Source organism: Stegastes partitus, unplaced genomic scaffold, assembly GCF_000690725.1.
Source record: "Stegastes partitus isolate 25-593 unplaced genomic scaffold, Stegastes_partitus-1.0.2 Scaffold898, whole genome shotgun sequence".
In the NCBI taxonomy this organism is placed as follows: Eukaryota; Metazoa; Chordata; class Actinopteri; family Pomacentridae; genus Stegastes; species Stegastes partitus.
This window is the reverse complement of record NW_007578629.1, coordinates 72141-83918: the sequence shown is the minus strand read 5'-3', so window position 1 is coordinate 83918 and position 11778 is coordinate 72141. Positions and strand designations below refer to the sequence as shown.

The following is an 11778-nucleotide window of genomic DNA, read 5'->3' as shown; positions in this document are numbered from 1 at the left end:
TAATTGTGATTAAAGCAAATTAGGACGTCGTTTTTGAGCCACAGAGCCGCAAAGCTGGTGGAGGGAGGAGGTCAGGGTGGGTGGATGGGTCAACAAAACAAGGAAAATGAATATTTTTTTCCCATTTCTAGCCAACATAGGAGGCTTTCTACTGCAGGAACCAGGGGAGGCATCGGGTAGCGTGAACATTTACAGGAATGAACCATAATCGCCCCTCTTAGGCGTTTTATTTCTATTGCAACAGCTTCAACTGCAACATAAACTCAAAGTGCACCAACGTAGCTGATGCTGGAAGTACTTCCAGTTATATGAGAGCACAGGAAGTAGAACAATAGCAGGTTTGTTATATTTGACTACTGTTCAAATCTAATGGTTTCCCTCTTTAAGAATTTAACTCCATTAAGAATGAACCAGTGTGACCCAGCTGTCAGATAGTTTACATGCACAGCTATATGACCCTGTGCTGCTGAGACGTTGTTAGTGTTCTGTGATTGTGAATGTAATTGGTGTTACATGGCCCCCTGCTGGACAACAGACAGCTTTACATGATTGGCTGAAGCTAAACGTTTGCTTTCTGGACTTCAGGCTTCATCGATATTTGGTCATACGTACTGTGTGTCTAGAGAACTTGTTCACCTGGAAAAAGGGCCACGTTGGGATAAAATGAACTTTTTAGTTGCAGTCCTCGTTACCACACTTAACATTTAATTTAGTAGGATGTGCTGGATTTATTTTAACTGAAGATAAAAAGATCAAATGAGGCTGTGATTTCTGTAGCTGCCAGCTGTTTGTTTTTCAGCTGTGAATCATTGTTTTTTTACTGGGTGGTGATATTTATTAAGATTTATCAGTCTCGTATTCACGTACGGGACACTTTTGAAGAATCTTGGTAAAGTTGTGATCCGCGCTACAGAAGGAAGGGTCTGAGCATTTGTCATAAGGCCAAACATGTGCTGATGTGATTGTTCCAGAGTGTTACATAACGGTGTGCTCGCTGACCCTCCGCTGTGCAGCCATTGTTCTCCTTAACCTCTGATCCCCAGGCGGAGTTTTCTTCTGCCAGGAGAGCTTCGCCCTGCAGCACACCTCCGCCATCTTCGAGTGGGTCTACTGCATGCTCATCATGTTCTTCTACGGGACGTTTGCCTTCGAGTTCGGGGGGATGTCGGGGGACACCCTGATGGTCCTGTCCAGAGGAGGGGGGCTGCAGAGCTTCTCCACCGCCAACCACAAGGCGGAGGTCGGCGGAGGACCCGGCCATCACCAGACAGAGGGTTTGTCGATCCTGTAACTGAGCTGGAGGTCAAAAGGTCAACACGTAGACCGATCTAGAAGACCCCGAAGTGGAGTCTGGAGCCTGGAAGCTGCATCCTGCATATCGCCACGCTCACTATTGCACAAAGCTGTTTTCCTGAGCAGTGACCAAAAACTGACAGACTTGTATCCTGCTTTGTAAAAGTAGATGCTGCAAAACGTTGCACAGTATCATTTGCCAAGTGCCTTTTTCTCAACACGGCCCTCCGTGTTTGTTTTATTTCTGCTAACGTAACAATCGCTCTCTGAATTCTTGGCTGGAGGTGCCTTTTTGTCCGAGCGAACGTCCTGAAAGTGCCTCAGATGTGCCGCGGCGTCAGCGCTGGAGTTTCTTCTCATGTTGAGACGCTCAGACATCTCGCCTTGTGTTGTTTCTACTCAGGAAGTTTCGTTACATCACCAGCTTTCGCCCTTTACCTCCGTAGTAAAGGAGAAGCTTTCCGAAAACTTTTGACAATAGATGGACGTCACTGTGTGCCAAGAATAATTTGTTTCCTCTCAAGTGCCTGAATTGTTTGTCAGAACGTGCGTTTGTGGCTGAAATTTTGGCAGCAATGTGAGTGTTTTTCTAAGTTTATCCCGTGATTCAACTTTTGATATCTGTTGCGTCTCGTATGGGGATATTTCCAGATAGCTGACCTTAACAGTGCCTAGAAGAAGTATTTGCCCCCCTTGGAAGTCTTCCTCTTTTATTACTTTTCAAGACTGAATCATTGTCACTTTAATTTGGCTTTTTTGACAAGAACTGAACTCTGAGGTCAAAGTGAAAACAGATTTTTACAAACTATTGTCAACTGATTGAAAGTTTAAAATCTAAAAAGTAAAAAAGTCAGTATTTAATAGATGTGCTTTTGGCTGCACAGAAACATCCCCACATCATGATGCTGCCACTGCCGTGCTTCATGGTGGGGATGGGGTGTTTGTGATGATGCCAGATGTAGCATCTATTCTAAAACCTCAGTTTTGCTCTCATCAGACCAAAGAACGTTCGTCCAGTTGACTTTGGAGTCTCCCACATGTCTTCTGGAGTTATTGTGAACTTTTGAACAGTGTCTTTGTCTTTGCCGCTCTCCCATAAAGCTTTGACTGATGAAGAACAAGAAACAGGTGCTGTATGAACATCATCTCCCATCTCAGCTGCTGAAGCTTGTAACTACTTCAGAGGAGTCTTCGGTGGCCTCCCTAAGTAGTCTGTTATTTGCACGGTCACTTAGTTTTGGAGGACGACATGCTCCAGACAGATTTACACATGAGCCACATTCCTTCTATTCCTTTATCCATCCATCCATTATCTATACACCGCTTAATCCTCACTAGGGTCATGGGGGCTGGAGTCTATCCCAGCCAACTTAGGGCGAAGGCAGGAGACACCCTGGACAGGTCACCAGTCTATCACAGGGCTACACTTAGAGACAGACAACCAAGCACACTCACATTCACACCTACAGACAATTTAGAATCACCAATTAACCTCAACATGTTTCTGGACTGTGTGGGAGGAAGAACCCGGAGAGAACCCACGCTGCACGGGGAGAACATACAAACTCCTCTATTCCTTCATGATGGATTTAACTGTACTCAAAGAGAGAGTCACTGACTTTTGTCTTGCATACATCCACTGACCTCTTCATAACCTTTTCACAGAGGACTACAATAACTTGAGGTTTTTCTAAACGTGTGACTTTCAGCACCAACTTACTGCACCTGTGTTGAATTAGTTGCTTTAAAGAGGATGAATACTTACTCAGTCACTAGTTTCACCTTTGATATTTCTAATTAATTGATATTAATTTGTAGAAATCAGTTTTCACTTTGACATAAAGGAGTGTTTTTCTTTAAATTCACATCAAAGAAGCCGACTCATACCGACCGTGTTGAAAAGCAGTAAAAAGGGTAAGACTTCCAAGAGGGGGTTGAATATTTTTTTTATAGTATTTCCCAAATGAGCTCTGTTCTGTTGTATATTTTGTTTTGTCCTATCAGCTCTTTGCCAAACAAGTTGTATTGTACTTCTTATAGCATTAATGGGACCAAACTATAAAAGAGCTTGTTATCATGCTGTTTTTGATCATATATGGAGATAATTTTCTACAGAAATAAAATAAAAATTTTGTAATGTGTGCAGACAACAAATGAATATAAAAACCGTGATGTCCTTATTTCATACTTTTCAGTCAGTTATGTAGCGGTGATGAGATGACACGGTGTAGATGCTGGTGGAGGTAAAGTGTCCACACCTCTCAGAGGAATTTACACTGTTTTAAAATGAAATAATAGAACTTTTATCTCAAATATGGATGTTGGTGCAGAGTACAGAGACATGTAATGTGAATACAACACTGATTTCTTACTGACTGTTACAGCTGTACCTCTGGAGTTTCCTTGTGTTGTCCCAGTACCCCTCGGCTTTTCTCTTTTCTGTATTTTGAGCGACCTCCTTCCTTCTGCCTGTGACCTGTGGATTAATCTCAACAGGTCATCTTGAAGAACATCTCAATTCTGCAAATGCATCTCGAGAAGAGAGGAGGCTCGTCGGAGGGACTATATGCAAGTATGTACAGGTATGTACATGTGCAGCAGGAAACTACAAACGTAAGTGTTTCTTTTCTGGGCTCTCCATGCGTCTTTTCAGTTATTTAAGATGATCAAATGCACGATTAAACTTCCTCATTTTTAAATTTCATGGAAACTGAACCAAAAATCAAACATTGGAGAAAAATTTAAAAACTGAAATTTGTGGATCAGAACTTTGTTGCCCTTCCATTTATATTTACATCCATTTATCTGCTGTTTCTGTCGATAAAACGGGACATAAAGTAGCTCCAGCAGCGACAACACTAACATGTTGATGCTTTACAACTACATGTGCATCAGTCAGAGGGGACAAAACCAATACTTTAATATATGAACTATATTTTATTACCTTTACTTCAAGATCCCATATGATAAAAGTCTATTTATATTGTGTTTTGTGGCTGTAAAAGTTTGGAGAAAAAAAAGCAGTAGAGACATGAAGAAGCTTTATAAGCCAGTATGACATCGACAGAGGTGCTACGTAACACAACATTAACAAACAGCTGTGCAGCTCAGTCATCCTGCCTGAGATCACGAACAGAACAATCTTAAAATTGAAAAAAAGAAAATTATTACACATTTAATTTTTGACACTTCAAAGCTTTAGATCAGGGGTGTCCAATCCTGGTCCTCGAGGGCCTCAATCCTGCATGTTTTAGATGTTTCCCTCTTCCAACACACCTGATTCACATGATCAGGATCGTTATCAGGCTTCTGCAGAGCTTGATGATGAGCTGATCATTTGAATCATGTGTGTTGGAAGAGGAAACATCTAAAACATGCAGGATTGCGGCCCTCGAGGACCAGGATTGGACACCCCTGCTTTAGATGATCCAACTAAAGCTTTCCGACAACTAGCAGCCGGCTGTCATTCATACAAAAATCCAAAACAGAATAACTAAATCTTAAGATGCAGGCAGCAAAGATTTAAAACAAAACAAATAAACAAAACATTACAGACCTTATTGGGACACGCTTATCTTATGTTTATCTGCTCTTGACTGACGGTCTAACTTCAAAATGTCATCACAGCAAATCACTTAAGACAACATAAAGTTTATGGCCTGTGGGGGAAGGTTACAGCGAAACAGTTCTGTTGAAAAACAAAACGGTAAAGAATCGTCTTAATACGCTCTGGCAGCTCTCTGACAGACAAATATGAAATATAAAAGTTATGATGCGTGCACAAGGTTTCTCTGTTTTATAAAATACGAGCCTCTAGCTTTTGAAACTTCTTTGGCAAATCTTAACCTCCTGATGTCGCATCTCATGTTATGGCTGTTTTGTGGTTTTTGTTACTTTTAACGCTTGTCTTAAACGTGGACATTTCATTTAATGCTGCAAAAGCAAAACAGTAGGACTAAAAAAACATAAAGAACTCTACTGTAGGTAATAATGTTGGCATCATTATTGATCCACTGTAACACGAACAGCTGCAGAAACTTTACAAGCTCTTCAAAGCTACAGTGTCATTGTCGGGAAGATGGTTTTCTCTGATTTACAATGTTTGAGCCTCTAACTTTTGAATGTTTTTGGCAAATATTTATCACATTTTGAGAACACGTCTTATGTTTGATTTGCAGACAAAGTTTTTACAGGTCTTGAAGAAATGACTACTTATCTAAAACAGCTTTTTTTCAGATCTTGTGCTGTAAAACATAACCACAAAACACCATTTTAACAACTGTAAGTCATAACTTTAGCATCGTTAAAGGCTGCCGATCATCCAGCGTTACAGAAACTGGCACCGAACAAACCTAGAACAAAAATGTCAGTCCTTTTAACGACATCGCAGCGTCTTTAAACACATATGCACGACTTTCGTCTTGTCAAATTTGGTCTTTTGCTTACTTTTTAACAGTTAAATCAACAAAACAGTGAAACAAATTACCTGCAGGTGACTGTAAACTGTGTTATAAATCGATAAATCACAGATAAAAGCCCCTCTAACCCAAATCTACCTCAGACCAGCCCAGTAAAATCACATCTCCACCTCCCTCTGGTCCCTGTACCTCCTTTTCTTTCACTAGATTGCAGCTACTGTATCTATAAATCCCTGACTCACTAGAAGTTGAGGTTCTTTGGGATCTCCCAGGGAAACTCCTTCCTCCCAAAGTGTCCATAGCAGGCTGTTTTCTGGTAGATCGGCCTCTTCAGGTCCAGGTCTCTGCAGCACAGATAAAGATGAATTAAGGACAGGCTAACATTGTCACAATGAAGTGTAGTTTTACTGCACAGCAGAAGAACGAAGCAGATGCGTCGGTGTGATCCTGACCTGACGATGACTCCCGGTCTGAGGTCAAAGTTTTTATTAACGATCTGCAGCAGCTCCTTCTCGCTCTTCTGAGAGGAGCCGAAGGTGAACAGGGAGATGGACAGAGGATGAGCGACTCCGATCGCGTACGACACCTGAAAACACAGAAAAGAGACAAACAGGAAACTAGTGAGGATTCATGAGAGAGAAAACTTTGTCTCTGCTGTATGGGCAATCTGCATCTTAGGCTTCGGTCAGGATTTGTGGATGAAACATGAGACATGAGAAAATGGTTGAACATGTTATTCCAAAGCCAATAATTACAGTGCTGCTATATCAGCCTTATCGGAGGGTTTTCCAGCTCCAGGTCCAGCTCTGATGCTGCATGATAAGAGGCTCATCTAATTTCTGTTAATTAAACCTCCTTATTTCCTCCGTCTTCCTGCCTGTGACCTGGAAATCCATCTCAGTGCACCATCTTGAAAGATTCTTTAGTTTCTACAATGCACCTCAAGGAGAGTGGAGGTTGTTAGAGGAGTTATGAATAAGGATGGACAGATGCAACCTTGTTGTATCTTTAGCGCTTGTGATCTATTAAAGAGCCGTGACACACAACTAGAACATACAAAACCATGTGGCAGGTCTCTACAAATGTGTGCATTTAACATATATCACTTTTTATTTGCATAGTCCTCTTATTATTTCGTACTAAACAGCATCTATATGTTAAATACTTTATGCACTTTATTTGTTAATGTTAACGTTGACAACACTGGTTTCATAAAATCCAGAAAATATTAAAATCAGAACACGTTTTCAGATTATCAGGAGCTTTTTCTGTTTCTTAGTGGCCTAAAATGAAACGGACGATTGTGCATTTTTATTGTAGTCTTGCAGATTGTGCATGTGGGAGGAAAACAGAGCTGTTGTTTAAAATATCTCTGAATCCTGCAGCATTAAGATTTCTTCATGAAAAACCTTCAAAACCAAACCTTAGGTAAATACTACATTTATTTCAGCAAAGTAGTTGAAACAGATTCAATCAAACTGTTGAGTTAAATCAACATTATAATTCCTATGATTGTGAATCCGTCTCTGTGATGCTATGAGATCAGATTCTTTGTCATGAAAGTACAAAATACTACTTTGACAACACAGCAAATACAATTAAAAAGACTTTCTAAGCCAGATTAAAACCAGACGGTCTGCACGTCCTGCTTCGTGATTCTTCATCCTCCACAGCATGTTTTGCATGTTTTGGAGGGATTAGTGGTAAAAAAGTTCTCACCTGCACCAGAACCCTCCTGCACAGTTTGGCCTTCACCAGAGACTTGGCCACCCAGCGGGCAGCGTAGGCGGCCGATCGGTCCACCTTGGTCGAGTCCTTCCCAGAGAAAGCTCCTCCGCCGTGAGCTCCCCAACCTCCATACGTGTCCACGATGATCTTTCTACCCGTAACTCCTGCATCACCCTGATGAAGAACACTTACAGTCACATCAACACCGACATCATACAGGATCTTACATATCTTATATTATTGCTTTACTTGTTCTCAAGTTTTTGCTCAAAAAATTTGATCTGGGATGAGATTAATAAAGATGATGTGCAGCTGCTAGTAAGATAATGTATTCATTTCCATCTTTGAGTCTCTGAAACTCAAAATAATGACATGAATGTACTGATTCACAGCTGCGATTAATAATTATTGTCCAAAAAATGCGAAACAATCTAGAGATATTCAGTTTTCCGTTGTTTTAAACCGGTTAAATTGTTTTTTAAAAACCCCCAAGGCATTTTTTTGGATTTTTGTTTAATAAAGAAAAATCTCGGAGACCCTAGATGACAAATATTTGGATTTTTTTTGGTTGCTAAAATGATCTAAACAAATAATCAGTTGCCATTTTCTCAACTAATTATTTATTTGACTGTTTGATTAAGGCTCTGAATTCCAAACAGGATTTTTTTGCTCCTGTGACATTTTTACTGACTGTAGGCTCATTTTTTTTACTGCAATATAAAGTCCTGCACCTCTATGGAAACAGCACAGCCATGATTAGAAGTAGATAAAACTTTTAAATCAACATATATCAAATATTAGCAACATGTACAATACTTTACCAAGTGCCAATGGGTAAAAAAAATTGCGAAAAAGTAAAAGTTTGTACATACTCCAGATACTTTGCTACCTAGATTTTTATAATTTTTCCCCAGATCTGCACAACAACTCACAAGAAAAATGTTTCACCACACTAAATATATGTTCTGACAACTTGCTCCTACTGTTTTTGTGCCGCGCTGCTTTTATTTTATTGATCCAATATGTTTTATTTTCCTTTCAGTCATTGCGTCTCATTTGCAATGAGAAGCACAGTTTTTCATTTTTACTCTCTGTGAGGTGCTCACCTGAGGTCCGCCAATCACAAAGCGCCCGCTGGGCTGCAGGTGATAGACGGTGTTCTCGTCCAGGTACTTTGAAGGCACCACGGCCTTGATGACCTTCTCCTTCAGGACCTTCCTCTGCTCCTCCAGACTCACATAGTCGTCGTGCTGCACTGAGATCACCACAGTGTGGATTCTCTTGGGGACCACGGCGCCGTTTTCCTGGATGTAATGAACCGTCACCTGGAGAAAGGTGGAGACAATTTGTATATTTACTCCAGATCTCACATTAGGTCTGAATTAATTAAATGAACACGTCATCTGTGTCCATTTTGTACGGTGGCTGACAAGGGCTACTGTAGTTCTGGCTTAAACAGACCTCTCGTGTTACAAACCAGTGTTCTCTGGTTGGTGTCTGCTGGTTGGCATGTCCAAGATACTCCAACTCAGAAACAAGCTCCAACAAAAGTCCAAAACTGCCCTAAACCCATCTCCTAACAGAGTCCAGAAAAAGTCTGAGATGTCCCCAAAAACAAGCTTAAAAACAAAGTCAGAAATCTGGTCCAAAACCGGTGTTTTGAGTTCACAGTTATGGAGTCAATTTGTATCCCATGAAAAGACAAAAAGACGTAGAGACAGAGTGAATCCAAGTTCTCCAAGAAGCTCCGAAACCAGTCTAAAGTCATGTCATAACCAAGTCCAGAACAAGTCCAAGAACTCCCCTAAAATAGTTCAAAATCAATCCAAAACCTGGTCCAGAACTAGAGTCCTAATCTCACCGTCATGGATTCAGAGTGAAACTGTATAAAGAGACACTGAGATGGACTGAATCCACACAAGAAGGGTCTCAGGTTCTCCAAGATGCTCCGAAACCAAGTCAGAGTCTAAAATCTAACAACAATCCCAAACTAGTTTAATGCCAAGTTCTAACTAAGTTTAAAACCAGTTAAAATTGGTCCAAAACCAGAGTCCTGATCCTACCATCATGGAGTCAGTCTGGGATTACATGAAGAGACAGACTGATTCCACTGAAGAAGTGGACCAAGTTCTCCAAGATGCTCCACAACCAAATGAGAAACATCATCTAGCAACCAGTCTAAGGTCAGATCATAACCAAGAGCAAGAGCAGATTCAGAATCTCCCTAAAACCAGTTAAAATCAGTCCAAAACAGAGTCAGAAACCTGGTCCAGAACCAGAGTCCTGATCTTACAATCACGGAGTCAGAGTGGACTTATGTAAAGAGACAAACGACACTGAGATGGACTGGATCCCCAGAAGAAGGGCACCAAGTTCTCCAAGATGCTCCAAAACCAAGTCAGAAACAAAATCTAACAACAGTCCAAAGCCACTTTTGCCACGTGATGACCAAGTCCTCAACAAGTCCAAGACCTCCCCAAAGAACAGTTTAAGATCGGTCAAAAATAAAACCAGAAACCAGTGTTACCATCAGTTTGGAATCAAATGAGAAGACAGACTTAATCCACAACTTCTCCAAGATGTTGAGCAACCTACCTGACAAGAAGTACCGAGAAAATCTGCATTGTTGTTGTTGTCTGAACCTACCTGTGTCTTGGAGTCCGGCCGGAACCAGGGCACTGTCCCGTTCCGTCTCAGCTCGGCCATCTTTGCGTTGAGTTTGTGTGCGAGGACGATGGTGAGGGGCATGCACTCCTCAGTCTCATCTGTGGCGTATCCAAACATCAGACCCTGCAACACAACCAGAGGACAGGTGAGGCCTTCTCAGACAGTTGATTCTCTGGTTTCTGTCTCTTCAAGGTTTCTTTGGGTAAAAATGTGATTTTAAAATCACAAGATATCCAGGGTTTAGATTAAGGAGCCCTGATGACCTGGTCTCCAGCTCCAATGTCGCTCTCTGGACGGTCCACATGAACTGCCTGCGCGATTTCCGGCGACTGCTGCTCCAGAGCCACCAAGATGTTGCAGGTCTTATAGTCAAAACCTGGACAGACGAAGTGATTTTCTACCTGAAGACGCTGGATCAAAGCTGCAGACTCACACTGACAGCATTGTAAAGCTGCACTCACCCTTCTCTGAGTCATCGTAGCCAATGTGCTGGATGATGTCTCTCACCACCTTCTGATAATCCACGATGGCTCGAGATGTGATTTCTCCACAGAGCAGCACCATCCCGGTCTTACACACCGTCTCTGAAGTGAATTTAAAATGACTACAAGGTCAGACTGAAGGTATTTTTGTTTTTGTGGTCAATCAGAAGAATCATTGTTTATCTTGTGGAGCATCCCATCGATTTTTCATTCTTGTTTTTCATGCAGCAGCGTTTTTTATTCCACACAACTGGCGCCTACATTACCCACAGTGCAACTCAACCAGAAAAAACTATAATTGGAGACTCAGGTGTGTGATATTTGCAGCATCGAGCTTCTGAGGAGCAGCTGCAGAAGTCAGTGATGTAAGCATAGGAGTAGGTTCCATTAAAATAGAAAAACTGGGGGGTCTGGCATGTTATTGCCTGGATTCTGCTGAGTTTTTATACAACATTTATAATATTTCTGCATCAATTTATGGTGAAAATGTCTTTTTGATGAAGAAGAAAACTAAAAATTCAGACACCAGGTGACAGTTCAAGATATAATAGGATATATATGGATCTAATTAGTCGATTCAGTGTGCGTATGAGCGCATAATTCATATTTTAAGAGTAAAAAAAAGAACTCATCTGAGGCTTTGTCGTAGCTATTGTTAATGTTATAGTGTTTTTTCAAGATTATTTTATGTCACATCTTTCTAACTTTATACCAACAGATGCTTTTTTTTCAGCTTGTAGTCTTTAAATTTAGAAAATGTACCAGCTATTGCTTTCATATGCAATAGAACTCCAAAACACCTGTAATGTCGTGTCTAAAATAGGTGTAATTCTCCTTTAACAACGCCTACAACCCAGACTGGATGCAAAAAAAAAAAGTGTTTGCAAATAATTAGAGAACCAGATCTCACTGTGCGTATCGGCTGAATTCATACGCAGCACAATTATCTTGGATTTTTGTTTTCATCAAATGAAGTTCACACATCATTTAATGAAAACGAGAGGAAACACTTCAGTCTGATCTGTGTGTTGCTTCCCTCTGCTGGAGGAAAACAAACTGTCCAGACTCACCACAGGCCACTTTAGCATCGGGGTCTTGTCTCAGGTGAGCGTCCAGAACAGCGTCACTGATCTGGTCGCAGATCTTATCTGGAAGTCAGGAAAGTGTTTGAATGCATCAGTGTTTGCGAG

The 11778-nt window shown here is 41.1% G+C and overlaps 2 protein-coding genes across 2 annotated transcripts in view; one reads left to right on the top strand and one right to left on the bottom strand.

Annotated features, from left to right (window-relative positions):
- Positions 1 to 2074, top strand: part of LOC103366017 (transmembrane protein 150A-like) — a 34200-nt gene extending 32126 nt beyond the window's left edge. The window contains exon 8 of the mRNA XM_008293628.1: positions 1044 to 2074. Coding sequence (XP_008291850.1) covers positions 1044 to 1291 — 248 coding nt within the window. The 3' untranslated portion in view covers positions 1292 to 2074. The remainder of the gene's footprint in view (positions 1 to 1043) is intronic.
- Positions 2075 to 5952: 3878 nt separating this feature from the next.
- The window catches only part of LOC103366016 (S-adenosylmethionine synthase isoform type-1-like), an 8022-nt gene continuing 2196 nt past the window's right edge, over positions 5953 to 11778 (bottom strand). Inside the window, exons 2-9 of the mRNA XM_008293627.1 lie at positions 11659 to 11736; positions 10568 to 10690; positions 10370 to 10482; positions 10086 to 10229; positions 8546 to 8764; positions 7431 to 7613; positions 6164 to 6297; positions 5953 to 6055 (exon numbers count right to left, since the gene is read on the bottom strand). Coding sequence (XP_008291849.1) covers positions 5953 to 6055; positions 6164 to 6297; positions 7431 to 7613; positions 8546 to 8764; positions 10086 to 10229; positions 10370 to 10482; positions 10568 to 10690; positions 11659 to 11736 — 1097 coding nt within the window. The remainder of the gene's footprint in view (positions 6056 to 6163; positions 6298 to 7430; positions 7614 to 8545; positions 8765 to 10085; positions 10230 to 10369; positions 10483 to 10567; positions 10691 to 11658; positions 11737 to 11778) is intronic.